The sequence below is a fragment of the Macrobrachium nipponense genome, chromosome 5 (genome assembly GCF_015104395.2).
Source record: "Macrobrachium nipponense isolate FS-2020 chromosome 5, ASM1510439v2, whole genome shotgun sequence".
Lineage (NCBI taxonomy): Eukaryota > Metazoa > Arthropoda > Malacostraca > Decapoda > Palaemonidae > Macrobrachium > Macrobrachium nipponense.
This window is the reverse complement of record NC_061107.1, coordinates 145126182-145148879: the sequence shown is the minus strand read 5'-3', so window position 1 is coordinate 145148879 and position 22698 is coordinate 145126182. Positions and strand designations below refer to the sequence as shown.

Below are 22698 nucleotides of genomic sequence, written 5' to 3'. Positions count from 1 at the left end.
TGTAGCTCAAACAAGCAGTCTATAGAGCTAGATCCTTCACCTTCTACTTGCCTTATGGATTCATAAAAGGATATTCTCTTCTTTAAAATTAAATTCAAGTTGACTGGGATACCTTTCCCCATAGCAGTCCTGCATCTACAGGAAAGGCTTGGTCACATGCTTGTTCACTGTCTGATATGTGGCATACTTACTGGATTATTCCAGAAAGTACAAGAAGTTGTCCGCTGGCATGTATTCAGTCCACCGTCCAATAATCCTAGCATTCTTGCTGGATTACTCTGATCTGCTAATCTGAGGTCTTTCAAGTTGAGGTGGCACTGCAATTTTAAGCATTTATGGCCTAATAACCACTTTTGGTTTTCTGTACATTTTTACCTTATGTGAGTCATCTGTGATGTTACATAAATGACCAACAAGCCTCAATAAAATATATAGCATATATATATATATATACATATATATATATATATATATATATATATATATATATATATATATATATATATATATATTATGTATATATCATATTCTATTTAATTATTGATAGAAATTCTGCAAGTAATGAAATCCACAGGTTCAAAACCCACGAATTTTGAGGGATAACTTTAATTATACTACTGTATCTAAACTGTTCCATCATTTTCAATGTATCTCAATAAAACTAGAAACCATAAATTAATACAACAGATTATAATAAAAGCTAGCTTCATTAAAATCATTACAAATTGTATGGAGTAAATTTATAGCAAAATTTGACAAATGATTAAATCTTAGGTTCTTTTACCAATTAAGTCATAATTTTAAATTTGATAAAATTGTAACATTTAGACAATATAAAAGCCATACATATCTCTGAGATATTATTAAAGGTTATCTGGCTTGAATGAAAACTGTTTCTTGTGGATAAAGCCCAGCATCTTTCAGTGTAATGTCAAAGTCCATGTACGAGATCTCTTTTCGTGGAAAATTTGTAACTAACTCGTATTGTTCATTGCTATAGCCTTTGCTACCCACATATTTCACCAAAGCCTGAAATGAGAGATAAGATACATACAAATTACAATGGGATCTTGTATCAAAGAGCTCTTAATTGTGATAATAATTAAAATTGCAACAAACTTCATCCTTTGGGAAATGACAGCCTTTCAACATATCAACTTCATGACTAAGGCAAAAAAAATGACTCGAAGGGATGACCAGAGGATTAAAAAATACTAATCTTTTTGGGTAAATTAAAATACAAAAACAACTTTCTAAAATCAGTGAGTCAACAAAACATGCTTCTTTCTCCTAGTTAACATGAAAACATTCACATACACAGAAATTTTAAATTAGCATTAGATTATGAACACTAAATCTATGAAATGGCTAGAGAAAAGCAGAAATGTTGAAGAAAATAATATTTTCATAATAAACTTAAGTTTCATATAGGTAAACTTAACAAGTAATTATACAGCTATAGTTTCTAACTCATGCGGCAGCCTTTTATTTAAAAATCGCCTTAGTTCCACGACAGTTTAGTGTAGGTGACAAGCCCCACCCACATATGTCCATGAGAGGGGAGGAGGGAGGGCTCTGATTCTGTAATTACTTGCTTAGTACAGTCGGACCCCGCTACTCGCAGATTCCGGAGTTGTGGACTCATATATTTGCGTATTTCTCTACAGACCTTATGTACCCATTATTTGTAGGAAATTTACATATTTGCTGTATTTCCTTTGAGAAATATCCACAAATTACTGAATGTTCATATCAATTTCATGATTAAATGCACTTTTTGAGATAAAACTATAAAAAAAACCAGGTATAAGCATTTTTAGTCAAATTTGAATGAACAAAATAGACAGTTTTAGGCGTTTTTATAGGGGTTCTAGGTATTTGAGGATTATAGCTATTAGCGGAGGGGTCTGGTATAGATATTCTAATCCAAAACATTAAGGTATGATAATGACTTTCAAATAGAAAGGATTGCTAACATTGAAACAATGCTTATCATTTCCTTATCTGGTAAAAGAGCTACTGCAGGGGAATACTACCTCTGGGTGGTGCCAATCTTAACCTGTAGTGGCGTGGCAGTTGAGCCATAAGTTGCCTCTAAATAAGTGGGAGTCTTGCCGGGGAGGGTAGGCCTGATCGCTGACAAGACATTCATAAGTACCCTTGCCCTAGGTGCAGTACCAATATACAAAACAACCAGTTAACATTGTCACCTATACCTAAAAGACCACAACCCATCCACTGAAACTGGTGGTTACTCCAGGTACATTGTAACCATCAGGCTTCCCAAAACTTGACACTTTACTTCAAGGTGAAGAGAAGCGGGCGAAATTCCTATGGGTCTTCACCCAATACCCCAATACCATACCAATCACTGATAATGGTCCCCAGATACTGCAATTGCAATTACAAACACGGTTTTTAAAATCATGAGATGCATAGATCGAACTGCGATCTGGTAGGCGATTGCAGAATGGAAGTAAGGAACATATTGTGCCTGAAAGCTAATAAGGTAGAGACTGTCCTGATGTCGAGAGTTTTCACTTGAACACCAGAGGTTAACGAGTGGCCCTCTGATCTCAGTTCTGTTCACGTAATTACCTAAAACAGGACAAAGAAATCTCTCTATTATTCCTCATGGCCGAGGATGTCCATTTGGTTCTTAACAGAGCAAGAATAGGTCTATTACTTGGATGGGGCCTTGTTCTTGACTAGAAAATCCCAGGAAGAAGTAAGCTGTGTCTCTTAGTGAAAACCCTTTCCTTATCTATGGCTTGGATCTCACTAATATGTTTAGCGAAGTCAAGGCAAGATGAAAGAGAGTCTTCTGGGTAAGTTTACATGAAAGAGAGTCTTCTGGGTAAGTTTACATGAAAGAGAGTCTTCTGGGTAAGTTTTCTTACAGAAGAGAAACATGGGGGTTCAAAAAAGGGATTTGTTAACTGCTTCAAGACTACGTCTCTGTTCCAGGAGACCGGATCCTCCTTCCTTGCTTGGATGTATTCAAAGACTCGAAGAGGTCGTTAACATTTGGGTTAATAAAAGATCTAGGTCTCTGATCTTAAACACTGAGTTCAGCAATGCTCAATACTCCTTAATGGAGGCGGACAAGAGATTTTAGATCTCAGATAAAAGAGGAAATCCACCATTAGGGTCACAGGTGTCTCAGAAGAAAAGACGAGTATCTGAGACACCAGTTTCGGAAAAGTGCCCACTTAGCCTGGTAGAAGCTGATAAGAGATTGACACCTGCATCTTGCAATGGTCTCTGTGGCACATCTAAAGAACCCTTTTGTTTTGACAAGCTTCTTCACTTTCTGAACCTGTCAGGGGAAGAATGGACTACCTTTGGTGGAACCTCTTGAAGTGAGGTTGTATGAGTAGATGAGTTTTTTGTTACTCACACTAGAGTGACTGGGGCCAGAGAACACAAGAGAGGAAGGTGATGGTTTCTTGAGGAGGCAAACAGGTCCAAGTTGGCCTGCCTAATAGATTTCACAGATCCCTGACAGATCAATACTCCCAAGGAGAAAAGAGCCACAAGCTCAATAGATCCATCTCTGAAAGCCTGATCTGCTCCATACAGTACTCCTAGCCCGTCCAAGGCAATGTCATTCTTTAACTCCTTGAAATTCTCAATTCCCTTGGCCAGAGCTCCAACTGTCTAGCCCAAGAGACTGAAGATCTCAAACACCTTGAAGAGGTCCTTAACAATTTCAGTATGGCCGATGGAAAAATGACCTTAAATGACAAAAACTCATGAGCATCATGAAGATTTGATGAAACCAGAGAAGTCCCCTTGGGATGAAGCAGTGACTCCCAAAGGAAGAATCCCCATTAATGAAGGAGAGATATCTCCTACAGACTAAGCAAGAGGGAGGAATGGTGAAGGACACTTGCTTTGCTCCCTCTTAGCCGAAAGTCAATCATCAACTTCCTTCAGAGCTTTCTTTGACGACAAAGAGAGCGCCATCTTGCAGGGTTTCTTGAAGAGAAAGACCATAACTTTAGCTAACTGCTGTTTAACGTGTGTCAAGAATGGCTCAGCATGGTATAAAGGAGGAGACCCACTTCTGTATGCACATGCTTGGTGCTCAGAAGACAGCAACAGGTACTGAAGAATTGGCACCACAAGTTTGAGAGCTGGTGCCGGGAGCTGGTGCTTGGAGCCCATGAGCCGTAGCTGTATGCTCGGGAACTGGTGCCAGGTGCTCCGGAACTGGTGCCAGGTGCTTGGGAACTGGTGCCAGGCGCTTTGAAGAGAAGAGAGAGTGTACTTTAGAGCTGTGGTACATCTGAAATGACTACTACTGTATTCTTGTTGTGAACTAGGGACAAGAATCACTGAAGTCCTAAGAGAATCACTTTCAGCTCCTTAACATTAATGTGAAGGTCCCAGGAACTTCCTGGTTCCCCAAGAGTGTTTCCCAGCCTACATCTGAGGTATCTGAGAAGTGTTAATCTGGGCTCAGCAGATGGAAGGGCTCCCCTTCCAAAAATCTTGTGCGAACAGCTACCACTGCAAGTTCAACTTGAACTACAGAGTTATGGGAAACATGCTGACATCCTGTTGTTCTCCCTATCACAGTTGTCCTTGAGGATGAATTGCAAAACTTTCTTATGAAATTTGCCTAACTTGACTCCAGTCTCAGAAGGAAGAAGGAAAGTCATCAATAGGCTCATATACTGATGGCCCAAGCAAGACAAAAGGTCTAAACTAGTGAACCATCTGGAAGCAGCTGACAATTCTTGAGAAAAAATCCAAAAATCTGAGAGTTGCGATTGGTCCACAGGGGCAACTGGGACTTCGGAAGATGATGAAAATGTCATATGGAAGCAAAGATTGACAAATCTTTGGAGTGCTTGGATGACTGAGCCCACAGATCTTGCGTCACCTTCTTCTGAAGATGGACACAATTCCTTTAACAGCGTCTTGGGGGAGGACATGAACTTCCAGGGAAGAAAATAACAATGATTCCTGTGTGGTAAAAAGAGGAGCATCAGAGCTCTCTTTTCTTAAGTATCCTCAAACTAATAAGAAGAAAGGAAAAGACTCCTAGACAGTCCAAGGCAACTGGTAATGCTTGGAAGTGGACATTCTTCTTAGCCTGTGTTCCTACTGTCATTAATGTGAAGGTCCTGCTTTTTCGGGGACCACATCCCAGGAACTTCCTGGTTCCCCAAGAGTGTTTCCCAGCCTTCTGAGGTATCTGAGAAGTGTTAATCTGGGCTCAGCAGATGAAAGGGCTCCCCTTCCAAAAATCTTGTGCGAACAGCTACCACCGCAAGTTCAACTTGAACTCTGAGTTATGGGAAACATGCAGACATCCTGTTGTTCTCCCTATCACAGTTATCCTTTAAGATTAATTGCAAAACTTTCTTATGAAATTTGCCTAACTTGACTCCAGTCTCAGAAGGAGGAAAGTCATCAACAGGCTCATATACTGATGGCCCAAGCAAGACAAAAGGTCTAAACTAGTGAACCATCTGGAAGCAGCTGACAATTCGTAGAGAAAAAACCCAAAAATCTGAGAGTTGTGATTGGTCCACAGGGGCAACTGGGACTTCGGAAGATGATGAAAATGTCATATGGAAGCAAAGATTGACAAATCTTTGGAATGCTTGGATGACTGAGCCCACAGATCTTGTGTCGCCTTCTTCTGAAGATGGACACAATTCCTTTAACAGCATCTTGGGGGAAGACATGAACTTCCAGGGAAGAAAATAACAAAGATTTCTGTGTGGTAAAAAGAGAAGCATCAGAGCTCTCTTTTCTTAAGTATCCCCAAACTAATAAGAAGAAAGGAAAAGACTCCTAGACAGTCCAAGGCAACTGATAATGCTTGGAAGTGGACATTCTTCTTAGCCTGTGTTCCTACTGTCAAGGTAAGGAAACTAAAAAACTTAAAAAACCTCGAAGAAATTCTTAAGAAGGTGGTCAAAAACATCTTCGATGATGAGAAGTGTTGAGAAAAGTCGGTGAGAACAGAGAAGTCCCACTGAGAGGAAGCAGTGACTCACAAAGATGGAGCTTCTCTGGTGATGACAGCAAAAAATCTTTGAACTAAGAGAGGAAGGAAATGCGAAAGACGCTTTCCCTTATTTTCTTCAACAAGCTCATCATTCCAGCTAAACGTCCAATGATAGTTCATCTTGCTCTAAAAGTGACTGAAATAGAGAAACATGACTGGGAGTAGGTCCTTGGTACTCGGAAGCGAGTATGTCATGATAAGTTAGCAAAATTTCATTCAGAATTTAGTATCGAATGGCAATTAAGATCTGCAAACAGTGCACTGGGTACTTGGAAAGAGGTGCAGTGTCCCATATAGCTACAGAGGAACTTCAAGTAGGCTGTGGGCTAGTACTGGTCTTCTTATATTGCATTATTGGAATTGGATCTGAACACCTCCTACCAACTTGAAGGGTCTTGAGCGGCCTACATCACTGCAGGGCCTGTAGTGGCGTGGCATTTGAGCTGTGGGTTGCCTCTACATAAGTCTTGCAGTGGAGGGTAGGTCTGACTGCTGACAAGACATACAGTCAAACCTCGGTTTGCGTATGCCTCTCTTATAGTACATTTCGGTTTTCGAAGACTTTTCCCTATAAAATTTTGTCTGGTTATCATACTTTCCTTGGTTTTCGTACGCCCGGAAATGCTCCATCCGGGGCCCAGTGCATGACCAGGCCCTGTATTGAGTGCCCAAAAAATGCATCCCATCTTCTTTCGTGACCCATTCTGCTTTTGTGTTTTATTGTTTTTGTGCTCTTTTGTGCTTTATTATTCGAGTGCAACTACTAAGTAAGCCATCATGGTGCCAAAGAAAGTTCCAAGTGCTAGTCCTTCCGTAAAAAAGGCGAGAAACGCTAGAATTTAAGAAAGAACTCGTAGCAAAGTGTTGGAGAAAGTTGCATGCCAATTTGAGTGAGAAAATGCCTGCTACAAGCGCTGCTGTTAGTGAATTTAAGGCCAGCAGAGACTGGTTTGAAAAATTCAGAAAACAAATGGACATACATAATGTGCCTACCTCAGTTATTAAGGACATATTTGCAAAGTGGAATGATGTAAAAAATTTGGGGAGAATTATAATCCAAACAAAGAAGTTGTAATCCATGTCTCTACCATGTTTAATTACAATGCTGTGTTTAACTTGAAGAAAATTGTAAAGAAACGCCAGAAACAAGTGTTTCTGGACAGTTTTGTTGTTTGACAGTGGTCCAGTAACTCTCCAAGCTGGTCCTGGTGCAGTAAAAAACGAAGTGGGGAAGTAACCTCAGATAGTGCAAGTAAAAAATGAAGAGAAGTAACCCCAGATAGGTCCTTGATAACTTTAGTCCTTCTGGAGGGAGATTCCCCTTCCAAAAATTAACCTCTCCTCCTTCTCCCCTCCCCACTGACAAGTTTTTTCCATAAAGGTAAGAATGATGTTAAATGTTCATTTATTCATTTCATTAGTCATTTATATTTATTTCTTAATGTTTTCTGTATGTAAAAATGTTTATTCCCTATAAAATGTATTTTTAAAAATATTTTTGGGGCGTCTGGAATGCATTAGTAATTGTATTTAAATTATTCCTTATGGGAATTATTGTTTTGGTTTCCATACGTTTCGGATTTCATGGGAGGTTCTGAAACAGATTATGTACGAAAACAGAGGTTTGACTGTACATAGGCGCCCTAGCCTGCCATTTGTACAATATCGTCAATGTATGATTAAACTGCCTCTGGTACGATACCTTGAAATATCTTACATTTATACTACAAAAATTTGAAGTACGTATCCCTATGAAGACTTGGTGCTCTTATTGAGCCACCTTCCAATATTTGTCTGATGGCACTTGGGACGGTGCCACGGGCTCGACTGCGGGAGCAAGTACCCGTGGACAAACCACACCGACCTCCCTTGGACTTTGTTATGTCTTCTCTCAGGGTTGGGGGAGCAGAACAGTAACAGTAGTCCTTCCAACACATAGGACTGTACAACGGGTGTAGTTGAGTGGGCGACTACCCATGGACAAACCCCATTGGCCTTCCTTGGACTTTTGGTATATCTTCTCCCAAGGTTGCAGGAGCAGGACAGTGACCTCGGTCTAGGAGAACCGATGGGACAAGTAGCCACCTCCTCCACTTCGCTCTGCACTGCAATGGTACTTACTAGGAGTTTGACTCTTATCAAATCTAGGTTCTAGACTGGCAATGGCAAAAGGGTCAGATGCAAGGGAGTCAGGCATGGGAATAGGTGGATGAAAAGTAGGAGGACGAGGATTAGAAGGTGAAAAAGGGGTAGAACAAATAGCAGGTTAACTTCTAACCTAGGTTAGGGGTTGTTTCTTGGCCACTGACCATCTCCCAGCTCTAGAAGCCACTTTCCTCTTCCTATTCCTTTCTAAATTGTCTACGTGAGATCTAAGAGCTTCCACTTTTTCTTATCCTAATCAAGACATTTAACCAAGTTTTCTCCCTACTACATTCAAATCCCCTACACTTACTGCTGACTGTATGTGAATTAAAGCAAAATTTAGCCAATCTGGTCGTACAACCTTTGCTACAATAGCGAAAGCCACAGGTATTAATATCAGACATAATATGTAAATCCTGATCCTAAACATCAATAATCTAACAAAGCTTGAAGACTACTCAAAATTGAGCAATAATAGTACTTAACCGAATCCAGTAATATAACCGAAAACCAAAACACTCCTGCCAACCCTTGATGTTCACCCCAGTGCAGCAGAAATAGAATGAGGTTGTCTACTAAGTAGTTCCTACATTCCTGTTTAGTGGGCAGGCTTATCACCTACACTAAACTATTGAAGCGCTATTGCGATTTTTAAATAAAAGGCTGTCACGTAATTTAGAAATTAATAATTATGTAATTACTTGGTAAGTTTCTTATATGAAACAATAATTTAACCTTTTATCTCTTTAATATCAGTATGTAGTGCACATACAGTAACTGCACCATTAACCCTTAAACGCCAAGCCTCTAGTTAAAAAAAGTGTCTGCCGTATGCCGGCAGTGTTTGGGAGTTAGCTCTGAAGCAGATTTTTTTTTTTTTTTTTTTTCAAAAATTCACAGCACGCTTAGTTTTAAAGATTAAGAGTTCATTTTAGGCTCCTTTTTTTTGTCATTGCCTGAAGTTTAGTATGCAACCAACAGAAATGAAAAGACATCATTATCATATATAAATATTGAAATATATGACAGAGCAAAAAAAATTTCATATATAATTGTATACAATTTTTTTCGTTGTATTGTACACTAAATTGCGATGATTTTGGCATGTAACAAATGTAAAATGACCAAAGCAACACAGAGAAAATATCACAAAATGATGCATGAATTCGTAAAGCGCAGACGTAAATAAAAGTTTTTTAAAAAATTCACCATAAATCGAAATGTGTTAGAGACTCCCCGTTTGTTGCAAAATGAAGGTAATTGATTGAATATTAATAGACTGTAAGTGTTTTAGCTTACAATTGCAGTTTTCAACCATTTTGGTCGAGTCAAAGTTGACCAAAGGTTGAAATTTTGGCACTTTTCATGATTTATATGGAAATATTTCAAAACTGATAAAAGCTACAACCATGAGTTATTTTTTGTTGTATTCTACATGCGCATATTTTCATGTATAATACTTTATGCAGTGCCTAATAGAAAACAGTGCGAAAATTACAACAAGGTGACTAAAGAAATTCTGAGATTTTCAGAAGAGTTGCTGCGCAGAGGTAAGGAAAGTTTTTTTTTCAAAAATTCACCATAAATCGAAATATTGTGCTAAACTTCCTGCTTTTTGCAAAATGAAGGTAAATGATTGAATGCTACTAGAATGTAAGAGTTTTAGCTTACAATTGCATTTTTCGACCATTTTGGTCGAGTCAAAGTTGACCATAGGTTTAAATTTTGGCACTTATCGTCATTTATATGAAAATATTTCAAAACTGATAAAAGCTATAACCATGGGTTATTTTTTTGTTGTATTCACATGAAATTATGCACATTTTAATGTATAAAACTTTATGTAACACCTAATGGAAAACGGTGCGAAAATTACAACAAGGTGACTATAGAAATTCTGAGATTTTCAACCGAATTACTGCGCGTGGAGGTAAGGAAATCAAAAATTCACCATAAATCGAAATATTGTGCTAGAGACTACCTGCTTGTTGCAAAATGAAGATAAATGATTGAATGTTACTAGAATGTAAGAGTTTTAGCTTACAATTGCCTTTTTTGACTATTTTGGTCGAGTCAATGTTGACCATTGGTTTAAATTTTGGCATGTATCGTGATTTATATGGAAATATTTCAAAACTGATCAAAGATACAACCATGAGTTATTTTTGGTTGTATTCTATATGAAATTGCACACATTTTCATGTATAACACTTTCTGTAAAGCCTAATAGAAAACGGTGTGAAAATTACGACAAGGTGACTAAAGAAATTCTGAGATTTTCAGCCGAGTTACCGCAAGCTGAGGTAAGGAAAGTTTTTTTTCAAAAATTCACCATAAATCAAAATATTGTGCTAGAGACTTCCAATTTGTTGCAAAAGGAAGGTAGATGATTGAATGTTACTAGAATGTAAGAGTTTTAGCTTACAATTGCGTTTTTCAACCATTTCAGTTGAGTCAAAGTTGAGCGAAGGTTTCAATTTTGGCACTTCTCGTGATTTATATGAAAATATTTCAAAACTGATAAAAGCTACAACCATGAGTTATTTTTTTTGTATTCTACATGAAATTGTGCACATTTTTATATATAAAACTTTATGTAATGGCTAATATAAAACAGTGCAAACATTACAACAATCTGATGAAAGAATTTCTGAGATTTTTGACAGAGTTTTCGCGTGCGGACGTAAGGAAAAAGTTTTTATTCAAAATTTCACCATAAATCGAAATATTGTGCTAGAGACTTCCAATTTGTTGCAAAATGAAGGTAAATATTGAATATTTCTAGAATGTAAGAGTTTTAGCTTACAATTGCGTTTTTAGACCATTAGGATGGATGGATTATGAAATTTAGGGACAAGCCCAAGCACTGGGACCTATGATGGTCATTCAACGCGAAGTTGACCAAGGTTTACATTTTGGCACCGTGATTTATATGAAAATATTTCAAAACTGATAAAAGCTACAACCATGGGTTGTATTTTGTTGTATTTTACATGAAATTGCACTCATTTTCATATATAAAACTTTATGTAACGGCTAATATAAAACGGTGCACTCCCAGCATTCAGGGGCTGTTGCAACATCTGGCTGCCCCTGTGACCCATGGCATGGTGACAATGACAACCACCACCATCTCTACACCAGGGTATGACGTGCCACCGCACCTGGTGTATACGCAGCACGTAACTTCGGTGACCCCCTCAGCCGCTGTGCAGGCCCAATGATGTTCGTGCCATGGGAGGAGATGGTTCCTCCGCCTGGTTTTGCTGTCCTCGCCCCAGACCCTGACTTCGAGTGCCTTAAGAGCTCTCCGCTTGACTGCCCACCAGTTCCTGTACCTGTTCCTGCTGTCTCCGTTCCTGCCTGTGGTGTTGCTGCTCCTACCGCAGGTCCCTCCAGACAGGTGCAGTTGGGCTGTGTTGCTACTGCAACTGCCCCAGCGCCGTCCTGGATGGAGGACCTGTCGGTAGTCCTGAGGAAACTGGCAAAGAAGAAGTCCAGGAAGAAGAGGAAGGTGTCGTCGTCTTCTTGTGGCGGAATCACAAGCTCAAAAACAAGCTGCAGAATCCCCCCCACATATACCTAATCAGTCCAGCTGCCAAAATCCACCCTCAATCACACTTTCTTCTTTACACAACAAATACAGCAGGACAATTGACCTACACCTATACAAAAAAAAAAAAAAAAAAAAAAAAAAAAAAAAAAAAAAAACACACACACACAAACACATGTACTTACCAACTCCACCAATCCAGATACTCCGGGCTATCCTGTGCTGTCCACTGGTCGAGGTGACAAGAGATACCAACAACAACAACCAAGGACCACAACCCAATAACAACCAAGGACTACAACCAACAATTCAACAACCAAGGAACACAACACCAAAAAAGGAACACAACCACAACTCAACAACAAAAAAGGAACAATCACAACCCAAGACCACTGCACAACAACACAACCAACAACAAAAAAAAAACAGCACAAAAGGCAACATCCACACCCACTAACAATTCCAAAGAATAACAACAAAGACAACAACACAGGCAAAACAACTCTAAAGCAAAAACACTAACTTAACAAAAACTCACAAGCACAACAAATCCAGCAACACAGCTCTAAATCAATTAACATCAAACTTATTAATAACCAACAACAAATCAACAACACACAACTCAAACGAATTTCACTGCCTCTCCAAAATGTTCCAGCACTACTGTCTGTCACCAGCTGCCACCAAAGACTGACTGAAAACTCTCACTCAAAACACAGATCTCTAACAGCAAACAGCCCAGAACCTATCGACAACCAATTCAGTCATTAACCATCCATACAGCAATTACACTCTCTCTCTCTCTCTCTCTCTCTCTCTCTCTCTCTCTCTCTCTCTCTCTCTCTCTCTCTCTCTCTCTCTCTCTCACAGATGTTGTCAAATGGAACTTCATAACTCCTCCATATTCTGCCACCTCTTCCCCTTCGACTTCCAAGGCCCCACAGCCGAGGAAGAAGAAGGTGGCCTCCCCCCTCTCCCTAAGAAGTCTCGCGTAGAGACTTCTAAGGGTCTGTCCCATTCCGGTGGGACAGGTGGGTCTTTCACATGTCCTCCTGTTCCTTCGGGAATGGGGCCCCTCTCTCCTTCCCCAGGGAAGAAGAAGTCTGGGACCGTAGGGGTGCCAGCTACCTCTGGTACCTCTTCTCCTGGTTCCAGAAGTTCCACCTCCACACCAGGCCTCTCACTCGAAAGCAGAGTGTATGGTCACCTGCTGGTGACCGTGCAGACAGGGTCCAGACCACCGAGTCTGCTCTCCGTCAGGACCAGGCACGGAGCGGAAGACTGGTGGGAGTCGCTCAGGTGACTCTCGCCAGACCGGCAATCGCTCTCACGGCAATCCCCCGGTCACCAGGTCCAGCCTCAGCTGGATCAGGTACCATGACGCGTCAAGAGGACGGTGCTCGCTCTCACCATGTCAGTGGACACTACCAATTACCCGACCGTCGCTCCCACTGGGACCAGACGGCTCGCACGACTGACAGCAGCTCGCCTGACGCTCGAGACCATCGCTACTGTTCTTGGTCCAGCGGTTCTCCTCACGGAGACCGCAGGGCTAGACCTGCAGCTCGATCGTCACTGCGGGTTGGTGATCGCCTGCAGTCCTCGCAGCAAACCGGCTCCGCTGGTGAGCAGGGTACGAGCGTCAGGTCTTCCTCTCCTGTCCCTTCAACCTCCTCGGGCTACACCGAGTGTTAACTTTGTTAAGAATGTTTGTGTACAACGTTGCGCATCACGCTCGTCTTTTGTCTGAGGTTTGGTTATGTTTAGGTTGTGAGCGGGAAAGGGGAAGCGATTGGAAACAATGTGGACACTTGTCAGGTTGGGACTGAGAGGTAAATAAACACAGTTTTTTATGTCTGTCTTTGATTTACCTTGCCACACTGGTCTACACGATCAACACCGAGCAGGTCGTACACGCAAGTGGTTGGAGGAGACCACGAGGGGTCTGGCAAGGTTCTTCCTTCTGAAGGAAGAGAGTCTTGAGAGGTGATCGGCCTGGATGGATCGGATGGTCCATCGCCACAGGACGCTATCACCCCCGAGATTCAGAAGTCCTTTGCGGAGGTCATCACGCTGATTTGTCAGCACAACGACCTCGGGGAAGGATCGGTGGTTGCTCCCTCCGAACCTCCATCGAGGTTGGAGTTGTTCTGAGGTCCTAAGAAGGAACCCAGGACAACAGTGGGTTTGCCCCGATCCTCCTTGGCCGCCGGTGTGCTGGGCCAGGTTGACTCTCTCATCTCCAGACAGGAGGGCTCACTTAGGTCCGGCAGGTTATACAAGCTCCTTCCCCCTCCTCTGCCTCATCAGCAGCGATTCTACATGCCATCTGTAAACACGCTGCTGGCAAAGCAGGTTGACCCAGAGATAACTAGGCTAACTCCGGGGCTGCCTCTCCATCACCTGCTGGCTGAAAACCTTTCGTTTCCACAGCAAGAGGCATCGGTCCTGGAAGCGACTGCCATGAGTCGCAGCCTCCTCGGGACCCATCGCTCCCGAAGAAGACTCGGCGTTCGGGAGACTGTGTCAGTCTGGAGGTAGAGCCATCTATTACCTCGCCCACCAGACGGCAATCCTGTGGGCCAATCTGGTCCTGAGACATCGGGACGCAGTCCTGGCTCGGGTGACCGGGGCAGCCAATCAAGAAGTGACGGTGGATCTACAAAACGAACTGTTGCTGAGTTCCTCCTCTCTCTTCCCCAGAGAAATGGTGGACACTGCAGTGGAACAGCGGCGCACTGAGGGCAGTGACCGCCTAGTACACCAGGCAGTCTTGAAGGCTTCTGGGCAGCCTCGAGCAGCTTCAAGGAGTGAGCGTCAGCCCTCCTGCCAGGCCTCCTACTCCGATGGGGGTTCTGCCAAGCGGAAGGGGAAGATAGGGAAACGCTAGGGACTGCATTCCCCCTCACCTGCTGCTGGAAATGGGGGGGGGATGCCTGGCAAGCCATTGGGCAACTTGGCAGTGCTACGGAGCCGAGACCTGGGTAGTGGATGTCCTTCGGGAGGGATATCTGCTACCCCTCAAGTCGCGGCCACCTCTCACTTCGCACCTGGTCCACCTTCAGACATACATTCCCGGTTCTGCCAGGGACGCAACACTTCAGGAAGAAGTCAAGATCATGCTGAGCAAGCGAGCTGTGGGGATCGTACGAGATCAGTCGCTGGGCTTCTACAGCCGACTCTTCCTAGTGGAGAGGTCATCGGGGGGCTGGCGATCGGTGATAGTTCTCTCTCCCTTGCACTGATTCGTTCACCAGACTCGGTTCACGATGGAAACAGCACGCTCAGTACTCAATTCCATCAGGGAGAACGACTTCATGCTTTTGGTAGACCTGAAGGATGCGTATTTCCAAATGCCCATCCATCAGTCCTCCAGGAAGTACCTCCCGTAGCAGCACGAGTCTTCCCTGCAGACTCGCGGTTCAGCAGGTTCAGGGAGGCAACCAGACAGTTCCTGTTTCGACGGGAACAGTCAGCTCAGCAGTAGCAAGTTGTGATTGGTCACCTGTCGTCACTGGAGAAGTTAGTCCTTCACAGGCGTCTTCACCTGCGGTCTCTTCAGTGGAGACTAAAGGAGTGCTGGTCACAGGCACGGATCCACAATCCTTCCTGGTTCCTCTCACGAAGGAAGTAAGGGAGGACCTGGCCTGGCGGCTAGACGACAGGAACCTCATAATAGTAGTGCTTCTACGCACTCCTCTCCGGAGACGTTACTGTTCTCAGACGCATCAACCGAGGGTTGGGGCGCACACCTGGAAGAGTTGCTGGTTGCAGGCGTATGGAACCATCACGACAAGCACCTTCACATCAATGTCCAGGAACTGAAGACTGCATTCCTCGCACACCAAGAGTTCCGGGAACGAGTGATGGGACACTCAGTGGTGCTGATGAGCGACAACACCACTGTAGTGGCATACGTCAACAAACAGGGGGGGTCTAGTGTCACTCCCGTTGCACCATTTAACGATGCAGGTGCATGAGTGGGCCATAGCTCACTCGGTAGAGCTGTCAGCCAGATACATTCCAGGCAAGAGGAATGTAGTGGCAGACTAGCTCAGCTGCCAGAATCAGGTGATTGGGACCGATTGGTCTCTTCACCCAGATGTGGTGGAAAGGCTCTTTGACCTGTGGGGGCATCCAGTTGTGGATCTGTTCACCACCCGGCACAACAGGAAACTCGAGGTTTTCTTCTCAGTCATGCTGGACCCATGGGCAGCTGCAAAGGACTCGTTCCAGCACCCGTGGGACAACCTCCTAGTTTACGCCTTACCCCAGTTCTGTCTGATTCGCAAGGTGATCAGCAGAGTGCTGATCACCAGCAATCTTCGGATGATTCTGGTGGCACCCAAATGGCCTCAGGCTATTTGATATCCGGACCTGCTGGCTCTTCTCTCCAAGGCACTGCGAGAGATTCCCCCTTGGCACAACCTACTGTGCCAACCACGTGGAACAGTACCACTGAGCAGTTCAGTCCCTGTGCCTTCATGGCTGGCGGTTATCCACCATCTCTTGCGAGTGAGAGGCTTTTCTCGTCGAGCAGCAACAGAGATGGCAGGGTACTTCAGACAGTCGTCTGCAGCAGTATACCAGGGAAAGTGGTCCGTCTTCTGTGGTTGGTGTCGCATACGGGGTCTCTCTCCACTCAGAGCCACTCCTCAGCAGGTAGTGGATTTCTTCATCTTTCTTCGCCGAGAGAAGCTCCTCTCTGTCTCCACAGTTAAAGGCTACAAAGCCACCCTGGCCCTAGTCCTTAAACTGCGAGGAGTCGACCTTTCCACTTCCATAGAAATATCACTCCTAATGAAGAGGTTCGAGAGGTCTTGCCCTGCCCACCCAGGGAACTCAGGCCCCCGGGGTGGGATGTGACACTCCTACTTAGGAGCCTGACTCACAGACCCTTCGAGCCGCTCCGAGAGTCGTCAGTCAGGGATCTGACCCTCAAGACCGTCTTTCTGCTGGCCCTGGCATCGGCGAAGAGAGTGAGATAACTTCACGGTCTTTCCTTCGATGTTAAGCACTCAAGGGGATGGGGACCGGTGATGCTCAATTTCGTCTCAGACTTCGTAGCAAAGACTCAGAATCCTTCGGTCCCTGACACCTAGTTCGAGTCCTTCACGATCCCCTCCCCGAAAGGCTTTACCAACAATGATGCGGATGAGATGCTGCTTTGTTCTGTGAGGGTGCTACGGCTCTATCTGAAGAGAACTCGTCACCTCAGGCCTGAGTGTCGACGCCTCTTCTAACACTCCTCTTCGTTAGAACTGGGGTTACCATGAAAGAAGTGTCCAAGAACACTATTTCTTTCTGGCTTCGTGAGGTAATCCGGAAGGCGTACGCTTCAGACAGGAGTGCCGACACCAGTACCCTTCGTCTGAGAGCCAACGAAGTCAGAGGCATTGGTCCAACCCTTGCATTCCGCAAGAACTTGTCCGTGGAACAGGTACTGAAGGCAGTGGTTTTGGCCAACCAGACCACCTTCACCTCCTTCTACCTTCGGGATATTGCCCACAGGTCCTTGGACACTTTTTCCTTGGGACCCGTGGTGGCTGCTCAACAAGTTGTGTAGCTTACCCAGCTCCTTTACCGGACAAGGTAGCATCTCATCTTTGTGAGACTGCATGAATGAAAGAGTGAATGAGAGTGTGACTGGCTTCTCTTCCTCCTCTTCCCTCTCCCTGCAGGCAGAGGGTGGCAGTTGTCACCACGCTGGACAGCATGTTGATGCAGGTAAGGTACATAACTGAGCTCCATTCTATCCCTTTCATTAGGGATAGAAGCATTTATCCGCCACTTCCCTAACAAGGGGGAAATGGACGCCACAGCAAGAGACAAACCCAAGACTTTATTTTTGGCTCTTGCGTAGGAACTAGTTCTTGCTTGTTATTCATAAGAGGCCTGCTTGCCTCCCTCTTATGAATTTGTTCCAGAGGTCTGACCACTGATCCTGCAGTGCACACTCCGATCAGTTGGACAGAGACTAGGCCCCCTCCCTTTGCTCTTACGACCAGGGAGGGAACCCAGGTCGGGCGAACACCAGTCTGTTCACAAGACTCAGATTCCACCCACCAATAAGTGAGTCTTCCCTATGTAAAGGACCGAGGGTTTGTATTAAGTGTCGGAACAAATCACAATTTTGAAGTAAATTGTATTTTTCCTAACTATTCAAACCTGAGGTCCTTTACACATAGCTCCACCTCATGCCACCCCTCACTCTGTTCCTGGGCTTAAAGCAAAGTGGAATGTTTACCTCCACTCAGCCGGGACTCCCGACCACTGAACAAGCAGTTACTACCAAACTACCTTGTTAGAAATCTTATGACTGGTCCAGCTGGCGCTGTAAGTAATTCCCTATGTAAAGGACCGAGGGTTTGTATTACGTGTTGGAACAAACTTATTTTTCTTTGTAAGAATGCATATTTAAATACTTCTCTAGAAATATTATGAACAAAAGTTTACTTATTAATACTTCTTGCTAACCAGCAGGTTTTTGTAAATATTTACCCAGTACACATTAAGCTCACCACAGATGGTGTTGAGAGTTTGTTTAGCATAGCAACAGTTAAATGGATTAATTTCCAAGAATTGCCAATCCATATCTCACCGAGACAAAATTCAAAAGTAAATTAAAAACATTTTGTAAGCAATTACAATAAAAAATCATACAAGATTATACATACCATTAACTTTGAAGAACAAGGCATAGAAACAATGTCTCTTGAGCCATCAGGAAGCCTTAACATTAGTTTGGATTCTGGGTCACTTGAGGAGCCAAGATAAGATTCCCAATCACTTTCATTACTGCATGAAGACCAACAAGAATTAGTTTGTTCACTATCACCATTACTGTTTGTCGTCCCATTTTCCTCATAGTTTCTTAAAGTCTTAACATGCAATTTCCTTTCCCCCTCAAAAGTTCTTTTGACTTTTTCGTCAACTTTATTTTCTGTGATTGAATAATCGATATCAACATCCGAGTCAAACGTTTCAAGACCGTCACCGTCATCTTCATCATCAATGCCTTCCTCCACTTTTCCCGAGTGATTACTACATGCAGCACAATCCTTGGTTTCTGTCTCTGCAAGGGAGGCTTTGATGGCTGCTTCTATTTGAGAGGCTTCATCAGCTTCAAGAATACTATTACTCGACTCCTATAAAACAACAAATTACTAATAAATTCACAAATCATTAAGTGATGCACAGAATAAAAGTTATATCATCATTCTAATTATTAATTATAAAAATACATACTATCAGAATTAACTAATCCACATCACAAGCTATATTGCTGTAACACTGAGGTACATTATTCATGCACTCTTTACCTCCTGTTATGGCTATAAATATGTGAGAAAACACTATGAGCAAAATTTCTTAAATCTGGTAGAATTTTTTTTATTAATAAGCTAAAGAAATGCCTTGTATAAAAATATTGCTTAAAATAAAACATGCATTATTATAACTGGTGTCATGAAAACTTATGAAATCTAAAGAAATAACATTATGCTTTTCTCTTTATTTATTACAGTACGGTCCCAAAGTATGTGATCGGATTGTGCGATTCCCCTTTTATGAAGTCGCTAGTTCTCAAAAATAGATTTTCTGTATCTGCAAAGCTGTTCAAAGTCTGCGAGTCATGCTCCGCAAAACATACCAAATCTATTGTCTTTTTAAGTATTTTAGGTTGGGGGGGAAGGTTCGCTGGTATCTGAGAGAAGGGGTGGGGGGAATGCGAGAGGAAGATTTCCTGCTCAGCCATTAGCTAAGACGGAAGGCTCCACACATCACGCATTTGACACGTCATAGCGCAGTGTGTATGAATGATCGGTATCATCATCATCGCCATACATATTATTCAGATCTGCAAAGTGTATTCTGAATGACCGGTATCATCATCATCGCCATAGATATCATTCAGATCTGCGAAGTGTATTCTGAAGGTTTCTGCTCAGCCATTAGCTAAGACAGAAGGCTCCGCCTCACGCATTTTTGAGGTCATAGCACAATGTGCATGAATGATCGGATTTTTGTATGAATGATCGGTATCATCATCATTGCCATACATATTATTCAGATCTGCAAAGTGTATTCTGATCATCCGTATCATGTATGCATCTGCCTAGAAGTCAAAGAAGACCTATTTTCTCAAAACTAAAGCTTGTCCTTAAGTTAAAGACAAAGGAAAGTGCAACTTCCATTTTGGCAGAAGTCAACAACTTGAAATCTGTCATTGCTGAACATGAAGTAAGAATTTTTTTGTCTAGGTTTATTTGTTTTGACTAACTTTTGGCATTTGAGCAATTATTTTTTTTCTATTGTTGAAATAGATTTCGATGAAAATGAGTGATTAACAGAGAGAGAGAGAGAGAGAGAGAGAGAGAGAGAGAGAGAGAGAGAGAGAGAGAGAGAGAGAGAGAGAGAGAGAGAATCGTTCGATCTAAACTTTTCAAGAAACTGTCATTTCATGTTGAATTTTGAATTTTTATCCTTTCTTTTTTAAGAGTTGTAATTTCATATCAAATTTTTAATTTTCATCAGTTCTTTTTTATCACCAAATAAATTTAGATGAAAACAATTACATAATGAAGTTGACGGACAAAGAAACTGAGACAGGCGCTCATAACCAAGTTTGTTAGGCCTAACGGGAATGAAGACACGCGTGATCCGCCAGTCCCCAAAACCTCAAATGGTTCACAAAGCCTTCCTTCAGCAAAAGAACTCTTCATGAGATAGAAGAGTTTGAAGGTTTTTGGCAGCGGATAGGTAAAGGAAATTCCATCCAAAAGGCTTTCTAATGGAAATGACTATCATACAATACAATTGCACCCAATGGTGGCAGTGTTTGTGTGTGGGATTTTTCACCATCCTGGGTGTAATTATAAATTTTTTCAAGTTATTGAAACCTTTCTAATATTTTATTTATCCATAGGGACAATTTCACATTAGGATAAAAATACAGTATAGTACATCAAAAGTATTGAAAATGGGTAGTAAAAAAGTTTGACTGGGTAAGTTGCTGTTTGCCTTCGCCCTAATGGAATTATTCCCATAAAGTATTTGTATTGAAATCTGTGATTTTCCAGTTCTGCGAGGCTGTGGATCGACCAAATCTCACATAACTGGGGACCGTACTGTACCATTTTTGGTCATCACATAATGGAGGGAGCCCAAGATCATTTAAATATCATATGATGATCCTCAGCTTTTGACAATTCCAACAATATCTTATATCTGTACTTTGGACATACTTGTTAGGGAACTAACAAACAGAAAGATACTGTATATAATTTAGGTTACAATTTTCTGTATTAAAATTACAGTATCATATAAAGTACCGAGTCAAAATACTAAAATTCTAAACCATCTCAGACTGGCTGAAAGGATTTGTTATTAAACATATAAATTATATCTTACATGAAAATTACAAGCTAAAAGTTCTTTACTTATTAAATTGTAAATGTTGATCATTCTGACAATATTTCTTTAAGGAATGTAAGTCCATCAATTGCAAGAGTGAAAAGAATAAAAGTTAATATATAAAAAGCATGAACTGGGCAACGAGAAGCATTACTCAAGCATTTATGGGTGAAATGAACATGAACTAATAGAATGAAGAGACGCATAATCCTTTATGAGGTTTAATACATCCTATTGCTGTTAGAATTGTAATTCCAAAATTTTTGCTTTTAAGAAAGCATCACTAATACTAGATGATAACTCATAGGAGCAGTTATTTCCCTTACCAGACACTAGATTTGTAAATACGTAAGACTTTTTCAGAACAATTAAGAGAGCTCCAATAGAACTTTCTGTTCATAAAAATGACATTTCTATAATAAAATAATGTTTTATATATACTTACCAAGTAGTAATTACATAGCTATAAGTTCCACTTATACGAGAGCTTGAACTCCAAATTTCTCGGGTAACACTTCAAACCATTGTGTAGGTGCTGTATACTGATAAAGCATGATAGGTGCCCAACCTTGCTTTGGGTGCAACACCAAATTAAAACCACCATTCAATACTATCACCTACACTGGGATAAAACCACAACCCGTCCACTGAGAATGTGGGTGCTTCAGGTGCACTGCACTCCCTGGCTCTGCAAAAGTTGACACCTTAATACAAGGTGAAGAGATAAAAGGAACAATTCCAATACACCTTTCCACTATACCACACCAGTCACTAGAAATGGTCTGAACACTTTAAACCTTCATAAAATTATTGAGGAATGAAGACCCATTACATTCCCAGTAGTTCGAAGGTAGAATAGACATACGAGACATAAAATATATGAAAGCTAAAATACTATATGTAAGCTAAAGGTGTAAAGGTTACTCTGACATCCTTAGCTTTACTTGAAGCGCAAACTGCTCTCCTAATTCTGAGTGTGCCTCAAGGTGAAAGTCCATAAGTGTAATACGTTCCAATCAGTGGATAAAACGGATGGTCCTCTGAAAACTCCAAATGGACAGAGACCTCCCCATTCTCCCACAGAGCTGGAGAGTATTTTGGACGCTGGGAGAATGATCTGGTGTCAGGCTGTAGCTGGTGCCAGGAGTGCTGTGTGTAGTTGAGCTAAGAGCTCAGGAATGGTGGGTGCTTGCAGAAGCTAGCAGGAGCCTCAAAGCAAGAGATGGCGCCAAACAAGTAGGGTACTAGGTGAGCTGGGAGCCAAACGAGCTCGAAGCTCATGGTCCTATAGCTGGTGTCAGATGAGCCAGAAGTTCGAGGCGCTGTAAAGTCCTACCCATATGAGCCAGACTTTTAGCTGGCTCTAAATGAGATGAGTGCCAGGAGATCTAGGAGTTCTGGTTTCATTCCTTAAGAAACTGAAATGCAGAGGACAATTAAAATTCCAGGAGGCTGATCCAAAATAGAATTAAGGGACATATTGTGCCTGAAAGCTACAGAAGAGGCTGGATTTCACTAGTACATCCTAGTCGAAGCCAGAGGCTACTTGGAAGGGTGT

General features: G+C 42.3%; 1 protein-coding gene across 1 annotated transcript in view; it reads right to left on the bottom strand.

Moving 5' to 3' along the window:
- Window positions 1-590: 590 nt before the first annotated feature.
- Window positions 591-22698, bottom strand: part of LOC135215709 (UBX domain-containing protein 7-like) — a 250423-nt gene continuing 228315 nt past the window's right edge. Inside the window, exons 7-8 of the mRNA XM_064250667.1 lie at window positions 18404-18874; window positions 591-1029 (exon numbers count right to left, since the gene is read on the bottom strand). Coding sequence (XP_064106737.1) covers window positions 871-1029; window positions 18404-18874 — 630 coding nt within the window. The 3' untranslated portion in view covers window positions 591-870. The remainder of the gene's footprint in view (window positions 1030-18403; window positions 18875-22698) is intronic.